We start from the raw sequence: 21,732 nt of genomic DNA, 5'->3' as shown, positions 1-21,732 counted from the left end.
TGAAGATATGTCATAGGCACAGATATAACCCATACATTTCAGCTGTATCTATCACCCAAATTTTACCAATAATGTTGTACAGTACTTTTTCATTGCTGTAAATGTAAATTTTATTTACATCCTATCTCTTTCTTGGCCTTAAAGAGACCAATTTGGGTTTTCTACTATTCTGTACTTATCAACATCTTTCACAGATTTTCAAGAGTACATTATATGCCTTTTTCTGACAAAAAAAAAAACCTAACTGAAAAACAAAAACTTTATTTCAGTTTATTGGTACTAAAAGGAATAATGCATATGTTCTCGAAGACACAGAGAAATCCTATATTTTGTTAAACAAAGATATTAATTGATAAGGTATATAATGCACACTTTTTTAGTATTTTAAACATATGTTACCATTAATAAATCTTGTATTTTTCTCTTCTACATTGGTGCTTCATTATGTATACGTCTACACAGCAGGGCTAAAGTCAAATTAAGCTATGCAACTTCAGCTATGTCGATTGCATAGTTTAAGTCGACATAGCTTAAGTCGGCTTTTGGCACCGTCTACACAGTAGGAAGTCAAAGGAAGAGCACTCTTCCGTCTCATTCCCTTACTCCTCGTGAAATGAGGGTTACAGGAGTTGGAGTAAAAAGTCCTCCAGCATGACACTATTTCAAAATAAATGCTTGTAGTGTAGATGTGCACTATGTTATTTTGGAATAATGTCAGTTATTCTGAAATAATGCTGCTGTGTAGACGTATACTATGACTGCTGTGGTGTGTATTTGACTGAGGGTACCAACTTGCAGTATGATGACATTCTGTGTTGCAGGCATTCGTGGTCATATTGGCGTGTAAAATAATTTCTTGTTCAAAATAAGACAAATTTTTTTAGGTTCTTAAAACTCAAAGAAGCTTTATTTTAAGATAGATATACAATCTGAGAGTTGTTCCACTCTGATATGGTTTTGGGAGGAATACTGCCGCTTCCATGTATATTAGGACTTCCAGAACAACAGATGTTTTAAAAAAATGTACAGCACATTAATTTGAAGCACATCAACAGGACAGAGCTCAGAGTATGGGTTGTGTAGGTTGCCTCCAAACCGCATGTGCCTGCATTCTGAACAGTGGAGGCAAAACCCCCAATTAATGCTATTTTAAAGTGTCCTTTAAAACCCTAAGCCTTTTCAAAGCATCTGTATTCAGCTTATTCCCATTTGGGGAGCGGGAGTACGGAGGGAATGAATTGCATCTGCTCCCAAGTCACCAAATTTAATATCAGGGTTGAGGTGAAAGTGAGGGACCAAGGGCCTATACAGTTCTAAGTGCTCTCAAGTTCCAATAAAGTCAATAGGAATTGAGGATATGCAGGCTTTTTTTTTTTTACAGGATTCTGACTTCAAAGAGAGGGAAATGCTGTGATAGATCCTGCTTAGAGCATAAACTTCCTCCAGGACCCAAACAAAATGTCAGTTTAAAAAAAATCACAGGATACCATACTTCTAGCAAGGGATCTCAGGCTTACATTATTGTAGGAGGAGAAAATGCAATTTAAGTTGATGCTAATAATATTTGCACTGTGTATTCCATCTTATTCCATCTGAGGATGTAAAGTCATTTTACTGACATTATGTGAATTAAGTCTCAAATGTCTCTATATCAGAAGTATATTGGCTGCCATGAAACATGTATCGCTTATTATATCCTGATGTCTGAATTCTCTGTGGTATTTTTAGAACATCTTTTAGTTAGAATAGTTGAATTTTCAGAGTGGTCCCTGTTTTACAGAGGCAGAAAAAAAGTTAAATGACCACCCGTGTTCATATATCATCTCTGTAGCAGAGCTCGGCACACAGCAGAGAGCACTAGGCTTATGAATCCAAGCCTTTATAGAAGAAGAAAAGAACCTGTGACTCTTAAATGCTTCTATCTGTGTGCTGTTACGCCCATAATGTACCTAACCATGTTTATGCATGTTTTCCAAGTCAAATAATTATAATGAGGGCTGGTAATGTTGGTTAAGTTCAAAAGTAAAAATTAGGCTTCTGTCTCAGGTTTGTAATGATTGTTACACTATATCCTGTGGACTTTCTGAATTAAAACCTTTATTTGTACTACATTGAATCAGACAGTTTGCCTAAGTTCAGCCAGCTACCTAATTCTGGCTTTCCTACAATGTCTCTGACAAACTACTAAATGAGACATCAAAGAGTAACTGTTCTGCTAATTTTGTGGTCTGCACACTTGACTAGTCTCCTTCCCTATCACTCTAGAAGATCGAGGGGGTGTGGAGGGAAGACCAGACATGATTCATCCCCTGCTATACAGCGTCGCCAAGTGACACATGAGCTCTTTTAAATATATGGAAAAGCTGTGTGACTGAGAACGGCAGAATGAAACAATCAGCAAGATTTTTGCAGGCAGCACAACATGAAGAACCTTAGAGTAGTGGTGGGCAACCTGCGACCCGAGGGCTTTAATGCAGTTTATTGGGGTTCAGTGTATGGCCCATGCACAGAGTAGCCAAATTCTGCTGGTTTTCATCTGCATAGTTTATTTTTTCCTACTGGTATTGCAAAAGTGACAGGCACTTAAAGCAAGGACATATGAAGTGAGGAGTGTGCTCACTGCACACAACGTTGTAAGATCTGTGCACTCCCTCTGCATCCAATCAGAGCACTGCTACGGTTCTGTTGGCACACGCCAGAAATTCCAGGTATGCAAGCACAGTTAGCAAAACCAGGGGCGGACTGGCCCAGCGGGATACCAGAAATTTCCCAGTGGGCCGTCATCTGGTGGGCCATCGTGTCCGCACGCTGTTGCCCCTCACTCCGAGTGGCTCAGCGTCTGCGCTGTATGCGGCACGCAGAACCCGACCCACTGCCTGCGCCGCGTGCCGGACATGACACAGAGAAAGGGGGCGGGGCTTGAGGGTCACACAGGGATGACGTTATGGGAGGGCCATTCTCAATCCATTTCCCAGGCCTATTTTGATTGCCAATACGCTCCTGAGCAAAACTACCCTATTCCAGGAGACTGTCTTGGTTACGACAATCTTGTGGCCCAGTGAGATGAAGGAGGGCAACCCATGTGGTCCACTCCGTAGCCTAGGTTGCCCCTCACTGCCTTAGAAGAACCTGATCCTTCAAGCACTTACACACTATAAGTAACTTTATTCATGTCAGTAAGTCAAGATACTTGCATAAGTATTTGCATGACAGAGACCATGTAAATGCTAAATCCTTATTGAAGCCTTATTAATTTCTTTGCCTTGTTGCAATGAGGTGCTCAGACTGTGTATTGAGAAATGTGTGATGGTGCATCTGCCCCACACTGACCCTTTAAGGGTTAAAACCCAGTACTGAGAGAGGACTGGGAGTGGGGGAGCCAGCAGCTGAGGCAGACACAACCAATTAGGCCTTTTTAGGGCTGTATGTATAAGGGCTCCTGGAGAAGAGCAGACAGACTCACTCTTGCTCTAGCTGGGGAGCAGGAGGGACCTAGCTACCAGGGAAGCTAGAGGTTTCTTGACTTAGAACAGGGCTGGGGAAAAGTAGGCAGAGCTGAGGAAGCTCTGGCCGGGCAAGCTCCAAGGCTGCATGGCTTGAAGCAAGACCTGAGGGTAAAGGGATGTAGCCAGGACAGCAGAGGGCATCAGGTCCATACCCCCTTGCCAAAGATGAGTTGCACTTTGCATCTGTGGCAGTGGCTGGATGAAGACTGGCAGTAAGTCACTGAAGCGAGGTGGGAATAGGGAGCTGGGGGTTCCCTTTAGGAGAAAACCCCAGAGTGTGGGAACACTGTGGTTGGGCAGTACTCAGAGGAGGATGCCACAGTCTGGGAGGCACATGGGTCCTAACACTAGGTGGTGAAAAATAACAAGTAAGAGCAGGTGAGACACCGGCTGAAAGGGGGAGTTCCGGGACTGAAATGTGCTAATTCCTGAGTGACCAGCATGAGGTGCCACGGTGGTAAGTTGTGTCATATTAAAGTTACAAAACTGTTTTTCCTATAGATGAAAGTCTATGAATAGGAAAGGAGCAGCTACTCATCCCCACTCTCTGGGTTCTTCTAGAAAGGAATACTTGGACCCATGTTAACGCCACTTCCATTGTATCATATAGGCTGAAGACTTTGTGAACTGTCAAGTTGGAATACTGCAGAAAGGTCTAGAAGAATGAATATGAACATTTAGCCTCTATTTATAGCCATAAAGAAGCTGTCATTTAGTGCTACTAACACTATGCCCATGCTGTGCCGTGCTCTGGAGCATGATCTGTGAAGCAACCTAGCTGTTGGCAGATGTCACAACTTGTCGGAGTGTGGAGCTCTTTCAAAAATGTTGCCTAAGAATGGAAGTTTGGCGATGAAGTGATAGTTCTGGGCCGTGGGGACGGGAGGAGTACCAGAATTCATGTTGCACTTCCCATCAGTACCCAGGTTGGGCTGGGAAGCTAATGATCCAACCTGTGGACTAGATTCAATGAGGAATTCTGGTCACCGCAGGCACATTGTGCATATGTTAAGGAGAAGACTATTGCAGTGAGGTTGACAGTTGTTTTTCTTTGAAGGTGGTGGTAATGATTTTCATTAGTAGTGGGCATAAAGGTCCACATGCTGTCAGAGATGGCAGAGTAGATTAAGAATTCAGGTTAGGTTTAGAGTTTTCTCTCTTGGTTAGTTTCATGTAGCTCATATTTATCAATGTTATCCCATTTTCTTTTGTTTTGTTTAATGTTCTCTGTATCAGGAAAACACATTTTCTAGTTGCTTATGCCCTAACTTTGCATAGAGCTTTAGTTTTACTTTTTTTTCCCCCTTTGAAACAGTACATCTTTAGGAGCGTATAAATTTCTTGACTGAGCAACTTTGACATATGCTGGAATGTAAGAAATAAAAAGGATCATGCTAACAGTTAAACTGGAAAAAAATCTGTTTCTTTTTGTTTCATATCCTTTATTTGCTTCCTCTGTTAATTTCTACTGAAAAAAATCACATTTAAAAGTCTATAAAAAAGTGAGTTTATCTGGAATTGACACTAGCTAATGTAAGGTGGAGCAATGACCTTGCCAACTATAGAACTTTTGTTAACCATGTTTATTATCCTAATGCTAATGGTATGTTGTTATAAACTTGCTATGAATAATATTTTTTGTAAGTTATACCACACAACAAGGTGTGCTTTGTAATACAGCGTATGTTTGGCTGCATGATTTAAATGAACTGAGAAGTTGGATTCTCATGTTCACACAAAAAGTATGTTCATACTGTTACAATTTTCCAACGCTAATTTATTTTAAATAGGAGAAGATTAAAAAGTAAAAAGATTCCTCTGAATGTAATTTATAATAGATTTGTGATGGAAAGTACTATAAGCAGCTGCCCTTATTGTAATTGTTATGTCCATTCTCATTTGAGTTTTCAAATGAACTTATATGGATATGTATTTAAGTAAATTTTAGCTTAAAATTGAAACAGTGCAACCCTTTAGGATCCTATATTATCTTAAAGGAGTACATTTACATTCCTTATTTATTTCAATAAGAAGCAGTCACAACACTGATTTGAAAGGGAGTTTTGCTTAAGAAAAAGGCATGCGGCCATATCCAAAATCTGTAGCTGATTAGTCTGTCCTGATTATAACATGTATATCCACATCTTCAAACTGATCACAATGGTAGTCACTGTCTATCTCAGTCAGACTAGGATGGGAACCTAGGACAGATTTGAGAGTAGTGAAAGTTGACAGTAGCTTAAACTAAGTAGTCTGGGAACTATTTGAGAAAATATTTATTGCCAAATAACAAGAACTTGCTTCAACTTGTGCTAAACTTCTAAACTTGAGAACTCCATGTGAAAATTAGTAAAAGGGATTCTTTATTGGCATTGGGCTTGATTCTACACACATTTTGGTCAATAGTACCATTTGTTGTTGACTCTAACAGATACAGAATCCGGTTCATCGTGTATTACTTTAATTACATCTTTTCAGTTTGATTATGCATCCTAATATGTGTGACTTTTGGAATACACAGAATGTGCACACCAATGCAGCTGCCTCAAATGAGTTTATATTTAGTGATAACAGTGGGGTAAGTTCCACATATGCTGAAGTAGTGCAGGGGATTTGTAAAAGTCATTTTTTTCATGATGTGATAGCATGCAAGGAGGTGTTCATTGGTTCTGCATTACATAAGCTATACACTATAATAAATTCAAACGTTTCCTTCTTTTTGTGGAAAAGTAAACATGAAAGAGATTTTCAGATGCTTCCTGCAACTATGGGCTTGCAGTTACTTTTTTTTTTTTTTTTGACACTGATGTAATAGGAACACAGTCCATATCCAGTCCATGTTGGATGACTTCTAAAGAACACCTTAGATTTTTTCCTTTTTATAATAGTAATTTTGTGATAGTAAAAGAGCTGTGGGCTCCAAAAACATTATAGGCCAGATTCTTCATGGGTATAACTCTGTATAGCTCCATTGAAGTCAGTGGAACTATGCTGGTGTTCATGTGCCAAGGATCTGACCCTGTGCTTTGGAGCCAAGTGTGAAAGGTCTTTCCTTTTGCAAAGTTTACTTTAATTCAAGCCCAATGGAAAAATAACAGTGGATTTGTTACATTTGCATGCCAGTCAGTTATTGAAATTGGCATTCACTAGGGTTGTCCATGAAATACGTAATAGGTTTGCTTATTATATTTTGCTTGACCCATACCTAACTAAATACAACTATGGACAGTTTTTGGCATCCAAGTAGTAGTAGGAGACTAAAATGCTAAACTTTAAGATGTATTTCACATTTAACTTTAAATTTATATAGAGGTATGTTTCACTAACACTGCTTTGCCGAACAGAGAGCCAAGTTCTGATTTACATTGAATGGAAATCATTTTCAGGATTGAAGCAAAATGCAGGACAATGTAGCACTTTAAAGACTAACAAGATGGTTTATTAGATGATGAGCTTTCGTGGGCCAGACCCACTTCCTCAGATCAAATAGTGGAAGAAAGTAGTCACAACCATATATACCAAAGGATACAATTAAAAAAAAGAACAAATATGAAAAGGACAAATCACATTGCAGAACAGAAGGGGGATGCGGGGGGGTGGGAAGAGGGAGGAAGGAAGGTAAGTGTCTGTGAATTGCTGATATTAAAGGTAGGGAGAGTGGGATGTTTGTGAGTTAATGGTATTACAGGTGATAATTGGGGAAACTGTCTTGGTAATGGGTGAGAAAGTTCAAAGTCTTGTTAAGTCCCTGGTGGTAAGTGTCGAATTTTAACATGAATGACAGTTCAGAGGATTCCCTTTCAAGTGCAGATGTAAAAGGTCTTTGTAGCAGAATGCAGGTGGCTAAGTCATTTAGAGAGTGTCCTTTCTGGTTAAAGTGGCAAGAAACTGTTTTCTCTTTGTGATCTTGTCTGATATCTGTTTTGTGGGCATTAATCCTTTGGCGAAGTGTCTGAGATGTTTGTCCAATGTACATAGCGGACGGACACTTTCGGCACATGATAGCATAGATTATATTTCTGGATGCGCAGGAATATGTGTTCTTGATCTTATAACTCACTTGGTTAGGTCCAATAATGGTATCAGCAGAATGAATATGTGGACAAAGCTGGCAACGGGGTTTGTTGCAAGGGAAGGTACCAGGGTTGGTATTAGTGTGGTATGTCCTGTGGTGGTTGGTAAGAATCATCTTGAGGTTAGGTGGTTGTCTATAGGAGACTATGGGTCTGTCTCCCAGAGCCTCTTTGAGTATGGTATCCTGTTCCAATATAGGCTGTAGTTTATTGATAATGTGTTGGACAGGTTTTAGTTGGGGGTTGTAGGTGATGACAAGTGGTGTTCTATTGTTGGTTTTCTTGGGTCTGTCTTGAAGTAGATGGTTTCTAGGTATTCGTCTGGCTCTTTCAATTTGCTTTTTTATTTCTCTGGGTGGGTAGTTGAGATTTATAAATGCTTGGTAGAGATCCTGAAGCTTCTGGTCTCTGTCAGTGGGGTTAGAGCAGATGCGGTTGTATCGAAGGGCTTGGCTATAGACGATGGATCGTGTGGTGTGTTCTGGATGGGAGCTGGATGCATGTAGGTAACTGTATGAGTCGGTGGGTTTTCTGTAGAGAGTGGTGTCTAATTTTCCATTGTTGATTTGTACGGTGGTGTCCAGGAAGTGGATCTCTCGTGTAGAATTGTCCAGGCTGAGGTTGATGGTGGGGTGTAGGTTGTTGAAATCTCTGTGGAATATCTCCAGTGTTTCTTGGCCATGTGTCCAGATCACACCATTAACTCACAAACATCCCACTCTCCCTACCTTTAATATCAGCAATTCACAGACACTTACCTTCCTTCCTCCCCCTTCCCACCCCCCCGCATCCCCCTTCTGTTCTGCAATGTGATTTGTCCTTTTCATATTTGTTCTTTTTTTTAATTGTATCCTTTGGTATATATGGTTGTGACTACTTTCTTCCACTATTTGATCTGAGGAAGTGGGTCTGGCCCACGAAAGCTCATCATCTAATAAACCATCTTGTTAGTCTTTAAAGTGCTACATTGTCCTGCATTTTGCTTCAACTACCCCAGACTAACACGGCTACATTTCTATCACTATTTTCAGGATTTACATTCATTTATGTGACACAAGAATTTGGCCCCATGATTTATGCCTGTACTATTGATAAACCACTGGATATCTCAGTCTATTTCTATAATCTAGACTTCAGTCTTGAGATTGACTTAAGGAATGTGAAGTATGACGCTCTCATGAGTTTTGGATGGCATTGCAGATCAATGCTATTCAGTCAATCCACATTTGTTAACATCAGAAAATATGATGGACCAGATTGAAATGAAACCATCAAGTCCTTAAAAAAGAATGGTTCCTTTTTAAGTTAAAAAAGTTTAAACCATGGGATAAAATTATGTGCCAATTATACATAAACTTCTATACCACTAGAATAAAGGAAACCATAATTCAGTGAATTTATTTTTTTTATTGAGATCATCTGTTTTCATTTATAAATAGAGAGAAAGAGAACAAGAGAATCTATAGTGATATAATGTGGCTTCTGGCCATTTGCAGAGAAATGAACCATAACCCATAGATTCTTTCTGTGATAGGTTGAAAAGATTAAGAAAAAGCAAAAATATTTCAAGATTGTCAGTCTTAGAAGTGATGGTCAATAGATGTTAAAGTCAGTCTGAATTAAAGCACATTACTACTTACTCTGTAAAGAGGAATTTCTGAAAACAAATCCTTCAAGAAAGTCTTTTCAACCAGCACTATTAAACTCTGTATTTTAGGGGACTGCTTGAACTGTATAGGATGGGTAGATAGTCAGATATGACTATCAAGACAGCCTTTCTATTTTCACAGCTTTGTTATAATGAATTGATTATTGTAAGGCTATGTCTAGACTGCAGAGCTTTTTGTCCAAGGAACGTGTCTGCTTTTTTGGAACAATTTCTGAAAAAGCGGACGCGTTCTTTCACCATCCCTGTAATCCTTATTCTATGAGGAAGAAGGGTTGTGCCAAAAGAGGAGTTTTTTCTGAAATTTGGCACCATGCAGGAGGCTAAATTTCGGAAAAGCCTCTTTCGAAAGAAAAGCGGAAAAAAGATATGCAAATTGCAACTCGCAATTTGCTTATCTTTTTCCTACTTTTCTTTGCAGTGTAGACCTAGCTTCAGTGTATTCCTGTACAAGGGCTACACAAAAACATTATAGTGCCATCACTTCAGTCATGGGATTGTTAAGCTATATGTAAAAAAGTTTCAGAGGGGTAGCCATGTTAGTCTGTAATAGAAAAAACTTAAAGAATAGTCCTGCATCACCATAGAGACTAACAAAAATTTAGATGGTATTATGAACTTTCATTTGTTGTTTTTAAGCTATATGTAAGGCACTCTGGTCAGTGTAGTATCTGGGAGCATATTATATAGATGTTGTGACAGGGCCTTCTCTACGCTTTATGAAAATATGCTCGTGAGTATGCATAACTGTAAGATTCTTTAAGCAAAATACTTTATTGTAAGGTATCATTTGAAAAGTTATAGTTTGCTGAATGTGTAATTCTTTTTGTATGCATGTATCATTCCTGTGTTTGAAGTTAGAAACATGAAGTACAGGCAGTCCCTGGGTTACATACAAGATAGGGACTGTAGGTTTGTTCTTAAGTTGAATTTGTATGTAAGTCGGAACTGGTACATATTGTAGGGGAAACTCTAGCCAAACATTTCTCCAGAGCTCAGTTTTATTCTCCCACACCTCACTTCCCTCAGTCCTTTATTCTCAAGCTGAGGTGTCTGCTGAGAAAAGCCACTCCGTGTCTCCCTGGTCTGTTGGGGGGAAGCAGCTAGTGCGGGGTTGCCTCACCCCGTTTGTAAGTAGGGATCCGATGTAAGTCGGATCCATGTAACCTGGGGACTGCCTGTATAAACTGTTTTACTAATCTAGTTGTGCAGAGGGCCATTAAGAGTATTTCAGAAATTGATGGCTCATTGATAAGGACAATGATCTGTAAATGGGTTAGTTTTTCCTATGAACCTGCCAATAGGAGGGCCTCAGAGTCCTTACAAGGGACCCATCTTGTACTTTGTACTCTTCTGTTGAAAGTGTGAAAAAGTTTAAACCGAACACAAAGGATTCCTACCTTTGGCAAAATCTATATAAACGTGGGATGACAAACAATACTAGAGGCTGTCTGACCACTCAGTATGTCAGATGGAAACATCTAAGACTGAACAAAGGGAAGATTCAAGCCCAGGCTTGGAAGCTTTTCAGCCTGTGAGAAGAAATTATTAGACCTACTGTTAGGGTAAGTTATTGCATGTAACAAGTTTCTTAATGCATTAGGCTTAGCTTGTGTGTTTCGTTTTATTTTGTTTAGTAATCTACATTGTTCTGTCGGCTATTTCTTATGACCACTTAAATCCTATTTTTATACTTTAATAAAGTCACATTTGTTTATTAATAAGCCCAGTGTAAATAAATAATTATTAGGAGGGGGCAGAGGAAACAGCCGTGCATATCTCTCTTTCATTGATAAGGGGGGCAAACAATTAATAAACTTGCTTTGAATAAAGCTTTATACAGAATAAGATGGATTTATCTGGGGTTCTGGTCCCATTGGGGCTGTTCACCTCGGTGATGTGGCACGTCCCTTTGACTGAACCTTCATAGAGCTATGCTGATCTGTCTGTATTACTCTGCTGTGGGCTGTCACCCCAACTCTGTGCCAGCACTGGAAGAGACGGGAGGGTCTGGCTTAGCATGACAGGTGCAGTGGGGCATCCCAGAGGGCAGATAGGTGGGCTCAGTAGTATCATCAAGTGACAGTCTCAAAGGGATTTGTGTGACCAAACCCAGCACAGATATTACTTTAGATCAGGAGGAAATAGTCTTTTCTCCAAAATAAGATATGTGTTCAGCAAACCTCCAAAGAGAGCAAACCTACTTCCTTGAAATGCCCAGGTCTCAGGAAATACCAATTTATAGATTAAATCACACTTAAAACTGAGACTGTCTTGATCAAATTCTTTCAGGCCTAGTCTTGAAGGGTTCTGAGCAATCTCCATTTTCACTGACTTTCTATGATATTTGAAGATACCTTCTGGGACTGTGCCCTTAATGGGTCTATAGTAATTTTAGTCAAGGTTAAGCATATCTATAATTGATAAGCTGTGCATATATAATATCTATCTATATTGTATAGAATAAGGTAATGTTTTGAGCAGCTATATAATTTTTATTGCTATAGCAAAGAATAACTATTTTACTCCTGACTTTTGCCAAAGGAGTAAGTTCTGAGAGGAGTGTTTAAACTCCTGGGCAATATTTCACTGCTATTTCACTTGAACCCCAGTCAGTTGGCCAAATTTTGGCATTTTTACTTTGTTTTTATTTATTTACTTAGATAAAACTCCCAAATGTATGTGCAGTGTCTGCTCATTACTTACTTGGGTTGCCAGCCACTGATGTAGCACTATTATACTCTGAGCTTGTCAGTAATTTTTGGTACCCAGAATCACTTCCCACAAGGCAGCTCCAGTTTACATACAGGGGACCATACTCTGTTGCAGCAGCCCCCTTGTGGACGCTCTCCAGCCCCAAGCAAATCAGACTCCCTCCTCAAGACACAAGATGGCTTTGATAGAGATTCAGGAGCCAGTGTGTTGACCCTACATTTCCAGAGTACTGTATTCCTTTTCATGCAGGGAATCGTCCACTTGCCACTCCCAAGCTGGCTTTATTGCTTCTTTGCATCATCAAAGTGGCACAAAGCAGCCTTTAAAAGGTCATTGATCTGGCCCTGTATCTCCCTGTCAGTCACTTTACTGAGCCACTAAGCAATAATGTAAACCCAAAGGGCCCAAGTTGTGCATATTTCAAGTGTCATATCTTACTGCATGTCAAACACTCAATTTGTATTTGCAAATACAGACTTTTTGTGCATAAATTGTGGTTTCTTTGAAAATATGGCCCCGTGATTTGGTGTTTACTCCACATATGCTGGGTAGAGGTTGATATGAAATTAAGACCAATTAAACTGCCAGCCCAATTAACAATAAAACCCAGCTGAGGGAAAACAAGAATTTTTTTGCATTAAGAACTGGGTGAGCCCAATCAGAAAGAGAAGAGCCAGAGGAGAGAATGTAGAGAGAGCCTACTTTCAGAGAAGCAGCCTGAAAGAAGGATGGGAAGTGAGCTAGGTGCTTGACCAGAGATAGGGGCTTTGAGGAACTATAGTGCCTGAAACCGTGAGTGAGGCAAGGAGTGTGCTGGTCTGTGGGTGTGGTTGGGACCCCCACAGAAGCCTGAGATAAGAGAGGAGGGCATCTGAGTGCAGCAGAGGCAATGAGGCAGCTGCCAGATGAATCCAATTAGGCTGATATCTTGGTTTATTTATTTTTGTGTTATATATAGGAGAAAGGACTAGGTGGCCTTGGTAGGGGCAGGACTCTGCAGAGTGGTTAAAGACCAGGACATTCTTATGGCCAAACCTGGCCAAAGAACAATGAGGGAAATTGAGGCCATGTTGACACTACAACCTTTGGTCAATGCAAGTAACGTTGGTGTAGAGCCACCGTAGTTAGTCTGTTGCTCCTGTGTGTGCATATTTGACACCTGAGAAGTGAGTGTCATGCAGCAGAAATTTGCCATGTTTGCTTGCTAACATTTCAGAATTGAAATTCCTGGATCTTTTTCCAGGCTTCTCTTGCCTTTTCCTGGCTTTCTGTCCTATTCACCCTTTGTTCACAGTCTAACGAAGCACTGGCTTGTAAGATCTTGCTGAACAAATTGTCCCCAATCCATTTCTTTTCTTTTCGTCAGGGTCAGGTGTTCTGGTGATGCAAAGGGGGAACCTGTCAAGTAACAATGACAGCACTTAAAGATAAAACAGATTTATAATTCTGTTTGCAGTTACAACAGAAAACAAAACATAACTTTCTGATCTCCCTTTCCTTATTCCCATTAATTTTAAATAAGATATGCTCCAGTTTTGTATTCCATACCTCAGAGCAGTCTAGTAAAGTGAGCCTAAGTTGCTATGTAAATGGCTCTAGGTTGATGGAAGAATTTTTCTGTTGCTTTAGCTACTGCCTCTCGGAGAGGTGGAGTATCTATGATGATGGAAGAATCCTTCTTGTTGGCATAGAAAATGTCTACACTCAAGCATTACTGTGTTTTTAAGTGTGACGTGCCCTGAGTACTGTTTTCCGCAGGTGATTTTAGCTGATACGTCATTCCTGCGAGTCACAATGTCATAGCACAGCTGCTGCTGGCATCAGAAGCCACCGGGGTGACTGCATGCTGTGAGCCTGTTCAGTGCAGTTCTGCCCACCTACATCATTATGGAGCGATGCGGGAAGGTGTCCTACTGTGGAGGAGGAAATAAGGTGGCCATCCCTAGAAACCTTTGGAAGACTATTGCAAAGTATCTCATGAAAGTTTCATTGTGATCTTTTGGGAGGATACAAGAGACATCTGTGCACAGAAACAAACTGTTCTGCATATCTCACCACCCCCATTCCTACAGGGTAATTAAAAGCAGATAACAACTGTACCTCTGTACTGCTACCCCTTCTCATTCAAGAAAAACAAAGAGAAGTCATTATCACTGTCTTGCTATCTTGGTGTTAGACTAAGCACTGTCTTTATATGTAAACACTGTAAGAGAAGAGGAATAGCATTTGCCCTTATTAAACTTCATCTTATTTACCTCAGACCATTTCTCCAGTTCAGATCATTTTGAATTATGACGCTATCCTCCAAAGCAGCTGCAACCCCTTCCAGCTGGGTATCATCTTCAAACTTAATAAGCATACTCTCTATGCCAATATATAAATGATTGATGAAGATCTTGAACAGAACGAGTCCCAAAATAGACCCTTGCGGAACCCCATTTGATATGCTCTTCCAGAAGGATTGTGAACCATTAATAACTACTCTCTGAGAACAGTTATCCAGCCAATTATGGACCTACCTTAGCGTAGCCCCATCTAGATTATACTTCCCTAATTTATTGATAAGAAGGTAATGCGAGACTGTGTCAAATGCCTTACTAAAGTCTAAGTATACCACATCCACCACTTCTCCCTTATCCACAATACTTGTTATCCTATCAAAGAAAGCTATCAGATTTTTTTTACATGATTTGTTTTTTAAAATCCATGCTGGCTGTTACCTATCAACTTTTTATCTTCCAAGTGTTTGCAGATGAATTCCTTAATTATTTGCTCCATTATCTTTCCTGGCACAGAAGTTAAACTGATTGGTCTGTAATTCCCTGGGGGTATGTCTACACTTGCACCCTAGTTCGAACTATAGATGCAAATGTAGGCATTTGAAATAGTCAATGAAGAGGGAATTTAAATATCCTGTGCTTCATTAACATGATTTCGACCGTGTGTTACTCCGATCAACAGCTATTTCGAAAGTGAAAGTGTGCTCCGGGACACGTTAGTTCGAACCAAACCCCTTGGTTCGAACTAACGTTACTCCTCATTACTCCTAAAAAATTAAGGATCGGAGTAACGCGCCGGCGAGATCATATTAATGAAGCCTACATTTGCATCCCTAGTTCGAACTAGGAAGCAAGTGTAGACATACTCTGGGTTATTCTTATTTCCCTTTTTATAGATGGGCACTATATTTGCCCTTTTCCAGTCTTCTGGAATTTCTCCCGACTTCCATGATTTTTCAAAGATGATAGCTAATGCCTCTATCAGGTCCTTGGGTATTCTAGGATGCATTTTATCAGGCCCTGGTGACTTGCAGACATCTAACTTTTCTAAGTGATTTTTAGCTTGTTCTTTTTTTATGTTATCTTATACTGGGGAAAAAATGGTAGCCCTTTAAAACAAAGTATAAAATTGGCTGTTACTGGTGTATCAATTTCAGTGCACTCACCCATTATCAGAATATATTCTGCTAATGAGTTTACCATTGTGATAGTTGTTTGTTTTGATGCAGTTCTTCTGGAATTTTGATACTTTTCCTATTGTTTATTTAGGATAACAAATTCTATGGCATTGCAGCTTTATCATATTGTGAGAAGTCAGTTGCTATAGTTTGTTACTTATCTCTTGTTTAAAATTCCAATCTTCTTATTCACTGTGCAGTTTTTAATGCAAGGGCTCAGCTCTTTCACAGAGTGAAATTACTGATTCATATCTGTATCAGTTTATCAAGGCCTGTTTTACTAACAGATGAGGTTTGACTATCGTGTCAACCTGATAAGGTTATTACTCTAAAAGTGAATGCTGCATTGCTTTGTGATTTTTTTCAGCCTAATTTGCCTTCATGCATAAAATGAGAGGTATTTTGCAGACTGAATAACATCGTAATTTTGTACCCTCCAGACAAAACCTGATTTTATCTGTACTGTCAAGATCATAGATATCAATAATATATTCCTTTAACAGACAGGAAAGGACAGAACACTATATTCACAGAAGCATGTTTGGTCTCCTCAAGATGCTGAAATGTGTGTGATGTAAGCATTTCGAATTCATAATCTGCTTTATAATTTACATTGACAGTTTGAGTAATTTTTAGTTTTCAAAGAAAAGGAGTGTGCTTATATAACTTATATTTACTCTCACACGGGCACCAGGAACAGGTGTTTTCCAGCCTCTGTGGCTATGTCTACACTACCACTTATGTCAGTATAACTTATGTCGTTCAGGGGTGTGAATAAGCCATCCCCTCAAGCAACATAAGTTACTCCAACCTATGTATGGACAGCACTATATCAGTGCAAGAGCTTCTCCTGCTGACATAACTACCAATGCTCATTGGGGATGGCTTAATTAAGTTGATATGAAAGCTCTCCTGACAGTTTAGAGCAGCTATACTAGAAAAAAAACTCTCAGTGGCATTGTTGCAGCTGCACAGCTCTAAGAGTTCTCGTATAACCAGAGCCTGTATCATGAAAGATTGGAAATGGAGGGAGTAACCCTATTCATGTCTAATTTTGGTCATATTTATTTGATAAGTGTACTGTAAAGGTTAGTAAACAAAACAACCTTGAACCTTGAAGGGCTCCTGATTTTGCAGATTTCTTGAAGTATTTTTGGAGGTTTCCAAGGTTTACAAAACTGGTCTGAGTCTGTAAATGTTTTCCTGCAATTTTTGTGTATATTTTTCCTCATGGCTGACTGTTAAAACAAAATTCTAGTTGAAAGGCAGTCTTTGCTATGTATGGGGAAAAGAGAAACCCCCTAACTTCTCCCCAAAAATTAGGAGCGCTCAAGTGCAGGGGGTATTCCCTGTATGCTGTGCTTATTTCCATTAGAATATTGCTTCTTTGCCATTCATATTTGTCACTCTGCCCTTTTTTCTCTGAGTATAAAGTTTGTTCTTTACTAAGCACAGGTAGAACCAATTATTTGTAGAATATGGCAGTTATTAGATATCAAGGTGAAGTAGGGGCCAAGGAAGATTGGCCGGCTGACTGACTGACTTCCCCCAGAAGGCATTTCATTCCTTCGCCAGCCTATAGCTGGGTCCAACCAAACTCCAGATTTGTCACACTTAAAATTTAGGAAAATTCATATATCTATTCAGATCTGAAATTTGCAGGTCTGGCCAGTCACATGTGTTCCATAATATATGAGCAAAATAAGATCAGGTCAGAACCAGTTTTTTAAATAGCTGTGCTTTAGTATTCTCTGTTGTAAGGAGGGAAAAATATCTAGTGAAACTTTTCTTCTCATTTGGAGAATCTGGGCTGCAATTGACTTCTCCTCAGTTGCACTGATTGGCTACTTTCTTATCTTATTAACTTGAATCTGATGACCTTGTCTGACCTTCTGCTTATCGCCTCTCCCCACCTGTCTGAGTGGAGTAGATTTGAGGAAGCATCCTATCGTCCTGTGTCAGATATTATGGCATTCTAGCTCAGTATCCTGTGGCCATGTTCAGACGTGGGATATCTAGCCCATGAGCAGCCCAGGGGAAATAAACCAGTTTTCTTATTCACTGCTACAGTACGTAAGTGCAAAAAAGCTGAGGTTCTCCTCTTTTATCAGTTGCCAGGATTTTCAGCCTGTAGGGCTAGCTATGGCATTTATTTCAGTAATGTAGCTGCCTTTTCAGATGTTTTATGAGACACAAAATCCAGATTGGCCTTATTTATGCGAACTTTATTTATCATATAAGGAACTAAATGTCTCTGCTGAAGTAAAGAATACAGTGAGCATCTTTGTATTCATTCAGTGTATTTTTTCGATCATGGGATGAAGAAGTATAAAAAAATTCACGATAAAACAAGCTTATGAGACCAGGAGCTTTATTACAGTAGGGTATGCTTTATTCAAAATGTATTTTTTATTTATGGTCCCATGATTGTTATTTTGAGTATCCATACAGATTACCCTTTTGTAACCTCTCAGTTCAATACAACTGTAACACAGAGAATTTCATCTAGGGTACAAGTAATCTAACAACAAAAATGCCTGTGTTACAAGGTTTGAGTTCAAATGTTCAAGAGTGGAATTGGCTGTAATGGTATATCTGTGGAAAAAAATAAGCCTGTGGTGAAGTTGGAACGTTAGTGCCAAAGCACAACATATAATTGGGCCTAATTTTTTCCATATGTATCAACAAAAACAGCCCTTGCTTCCATAAGAGATGAAAGCTTCCCTTTTTGTCATATTTTTATTTTGTATATAATTCTAAACTCTTTGCAATTTTGGTAGGCTTTCTAGAAAAACATATCTGGATTTAGAGGGAGATGAGCTGTCACCTTGGAATCAAGTTTATATTTCTAACAAAAAACCTCTGTCTGTGTGTGTGTGTGTGTGTGAGAGAGAGAGAAAGAGAGAGAGAGAATGTCTTTTCCTTCCTCACCATCAAAACAGGGGATTCATAATAGAGTATACATAGCCTTTGTGAATTGTTCAACTAGCAATGGAATAATCCTTTTTGTGAATTAACTTAATTGCCTAATTAAAAATAAATAAACTAGCAGAATTTGTGTCAAATTTTAACAGAATCAGCAGACTGGGGTGGGTGGGGGGAAGCAGTGATAGTCAATGGGCTTTAAGCCACCTTTTTGTTCCTTGTACTCTGGGGCTGTGCAGAGAATTGCCTGTTGTGAGATCAGCAGTCATTCAAAGAATAGAGAGAGGAATGTGTTTTATCCCCTTCAAGTCAAGCTAGAGAACACTAGGTCCTGGGAGCCTGTCCCTGTGTGCCCCCCATTACTGATCACTAAAACTTTGCTGTGGACTGTGGAAGGCCTGAAACAAGGCACTGGATCGTTAGTAAGAATCCAGAAGCAGCAGCAAGCCAGGGAATAGTGAGATGAGGAAAGCTACCTCCTTTTCCAGCTCAGCTAGGAAGGCACTCTGTGGATACAGAGTCACCCAAACTGCCAACTAGCACCTTCAGTGGCAGCTTACTTTCAGGGACATACTTGATATGGGTCAGCTACTCCAGAAGCAGGAGTCACTATCCAAGGAGTAGGAAGGTGAGGGTTCACAGACTCCAGCAGCATTCTTTTTATCCTGTTCACTGTCCTTCTAGTGTCACTTCCTCCCAAGGCCTGGCCTACAGTGGACAGTTGAAAATACTGTCTCATCTTTTCCTTTTGGATCTACTCCAAATATACCGCCCAAAAGGCTAAAATTCCCTAAACCAATGCCCCAGTCACACAGGTCCAGGGAGCTCAGGGTGAAGAAGCGCGCCTCTTTCCTACTTCAGTGCAGAGATGCTATTTGAACTGCTGTGCTAGCCACAAAGGCCCTTGTGCCAACTTATTGCTAGTTTACATCACCAGGCAACTCACACTCCCAGAACCTCATCCCACACCGCCTCACAGAATCATAGAAATGTAAGACAGGAAGGGACCTCAACAGGTCATCCAGTCCAGTCCCCTGCCCTCATGGCAGGACTAGGAAATAACTATGTCATCCCTGGCAAATGTTTGTCTACTAACCTATTATTTAAAATGTCCAATGATGAAATCTAATTAATTTCACCCACATACTCTGCATTTCACAATTGATAACTCTCTACTATCACTTGCTTAATTGCTATCCATTGATTTCTCAGTTGTCCTGCTATACCACCACATTTGTTCCTCAGTTTCTTGCCTCTGTCTTTTACACACTCTCTCTCTTCCTTATGCTTTTTCTGGCATTACTTTCCTAATTTCTTCTACTTTCTTTTATATTTCCCCATTTCATTGTCTCTAGCCCCAGTGTTTGTGTGTTTCGTTCAACCTTGGCTAAGGGCATGTTTAAACTACATCCCTCTTTCGAAAGAGGGATGTAAATTAGGCAAATCGAAAGTGCACATCAACAGGGATTTAAATATCCCGTGCTTCATTTGCATAATTGCATCACAGCATTCTTTCGAAAAAGGGTATTTCAAAAGTTAAACTGCTGTCTAGATGCAGTTCTTTCAGAAAAAAAATCCTATCCAGGATCTTTCAAAAAAGGGGTTCTTTTTTTCAAAAGAACCGCGTCTAGCCATCGGTTTCACTTTCAAAATATCCTTTTCGAAAGAATGTTGTGATGTGATTATGCAAATGAAGCATGGAATATTTAAATCCCCGCTTTGTTTGCACTTTCGATCTGCCTAATTTACATGCCTCTTTTGAAAGAAGGATGTACTTTAGACATAGCCTTAGATTGTATTTTAAGTTCATATCTATGAAGCCCCTAAATGAGATCCTGGCCCCATTTAAGTCAATGGTTGTTTTGCAATTGACTTCACTAAGGCCAAGATTTCCCCCATCTCTTCTTTGTCTGTAAAACCCCTTGCATGCTTTTGGGTGCTATCTAAAAACAATTTATTATTGTACATGGACCTTGTACTACACTGGTGGACTGCTTAAGAAAGAATAATGTACATCTAGTTCATTTTAGCATCTCTGTATGGTTTGTTCTTTTAAGTCTACATTGGCCGTCATCATTCACAAATGTTCATATTGGTTTGATTACCAAGATTTTAGAATGTCCAAAATGCTGTACAAGATGAATAACAAACATCAGATGTTTGTACAGTTAACTTGATAGAAGTGAAGGAAATAATGTTTAGTAGCAACTTGCAACAAAGAGTTCATATTTTATATTGATGGAAAATGATACAAAGATGCCCTTAAGTCAGCTCAATATTTGTATTAGTAAGTAACCAAAACTCTGTCAGAGTACTCACACACATACTAATCATTTGCATTTGTAACTGCTTCCTCTGTCTTCCTGGCAAAATATCAGCATTAGGAAATTGTGACTAATAAAACACTGGAACACTGATCTTAACAGACACTATATCAATAAGATCTTTATAGGTACCAAAGAAAAAATTAAATATGGTTTGATTAACCCAAATAAGATAGGGTCTAAATAAGCAAGCAAGTTCTGTGAAATGAAGTGAAAGTGACAAAAAGGCTCCAACAGTGTTTGGTTTTATTACTTATTTTATTGCATTTGTTAGGAACATGTACAGCATATGTACTCATTTCTTAGGAACAAAATCAATCAAATGCATGTGCAATGCATGAGACGGGGCAGGCAGTCCTTACAATGTTAATCTGTTTTGATTTTTGGATATTTTTACTCTTTTTTTAAAAATCTAATGTTTCTGGTAAAATTTGCATCTGTTTGTTTCCTTGTTTAATGGGCTTTGGGGGTTGTTTTTGTGTTTAAAATAATTAGTTATGGCGTCAGATTGTATGAGACTTACTCTGTTGTTTGGGCAGCATGACAGTCTGTTGTGTCTTGAGGATTTTTTCCATGCAAATGGCTTATGAGAATGGCAGCTTTTCAGGATTGTGAAACTGTGGTTGATGATAATGGTACTGTGATAATTAAACTGTCCACAGTCTGTCTTTTTTTCTGAAACTGAGACAAGGTAGTTTGATTTCATCAAAGGCTTTGTTGGAACTCTGTCAGCTGGGAAGGCAGAAACTTCTCCTAACAGGCTGACCCCCATCCTGAAGAGTCTTCATTATACATTTTCTTTGTCGGCTGAATATTCTTCACATTTCATCTTTGCTCATCTAGTAACAAAACTAGTCATCTTCCACGTATTTTTTGTTGACAGAATAGCCAATTTGTCCTTCTAGTGGTGCAATATCAAAATTGGCTCTCAGAGGCATCTTAACCAGCTGTTAACAGGTACAAAGATCCCAAAGGCAGGAACCGAATTCTTCTCAATAGTTGCTTTCTATGCATGAATTTTTGTCCAAGGAAGCACAATCATGCAAAACATGCACTAATATGCAGC

The 21,732-nt window shown here is 39.4% G+C and overlaps 1 protein-coding gene across 7 annotated transcripts in view; it reads left to right on the top strand.

The window, feature by feature from the left end:
- The window catches only part of BBS9 (Bardet-Biedl syndrome 9), a 513,046-nt gene that overhangs the window by 444,998 nt on the left and 46,316 nt on the right, over positions 1-21,732 (top strand). The window contains exon 23 of one of the 7 annotated variants that reach the window (XM_075921760.1): positions 15,921-15,991. The exons of the other annotated variants lie outside the window; for them this stretch is intronic. Coding sequence (XP_075777875.1) covers positions 15,921-15,979 — 59 coding nt within the window. The 3' untranslated portion in view covers positions 15,980-15,991. The remainder of the gene's footprint in view (positions 1-15,920; positions 15,992-21,732) is intronic. 7 annotated transcript variants of the gene reach the window in all.

This window comes from Pelodiscus sinensis, chromosome 2 (genome assembly GCF_049634645.1).
Source record: "Pelodiscus sinensis isolate JC-2024 chromosome 2, ASM4963464v1, whole genome shotgun sequence".
Lineage (NCBI taxonomy): Eukaryota > Metazoa > Chordata > Testudines > Trionychidae > Pelodiscus > Pelodiscus sinensis.
This window is presented reverse-complemented; position numbering and strand designations above follow the sequence as displayed.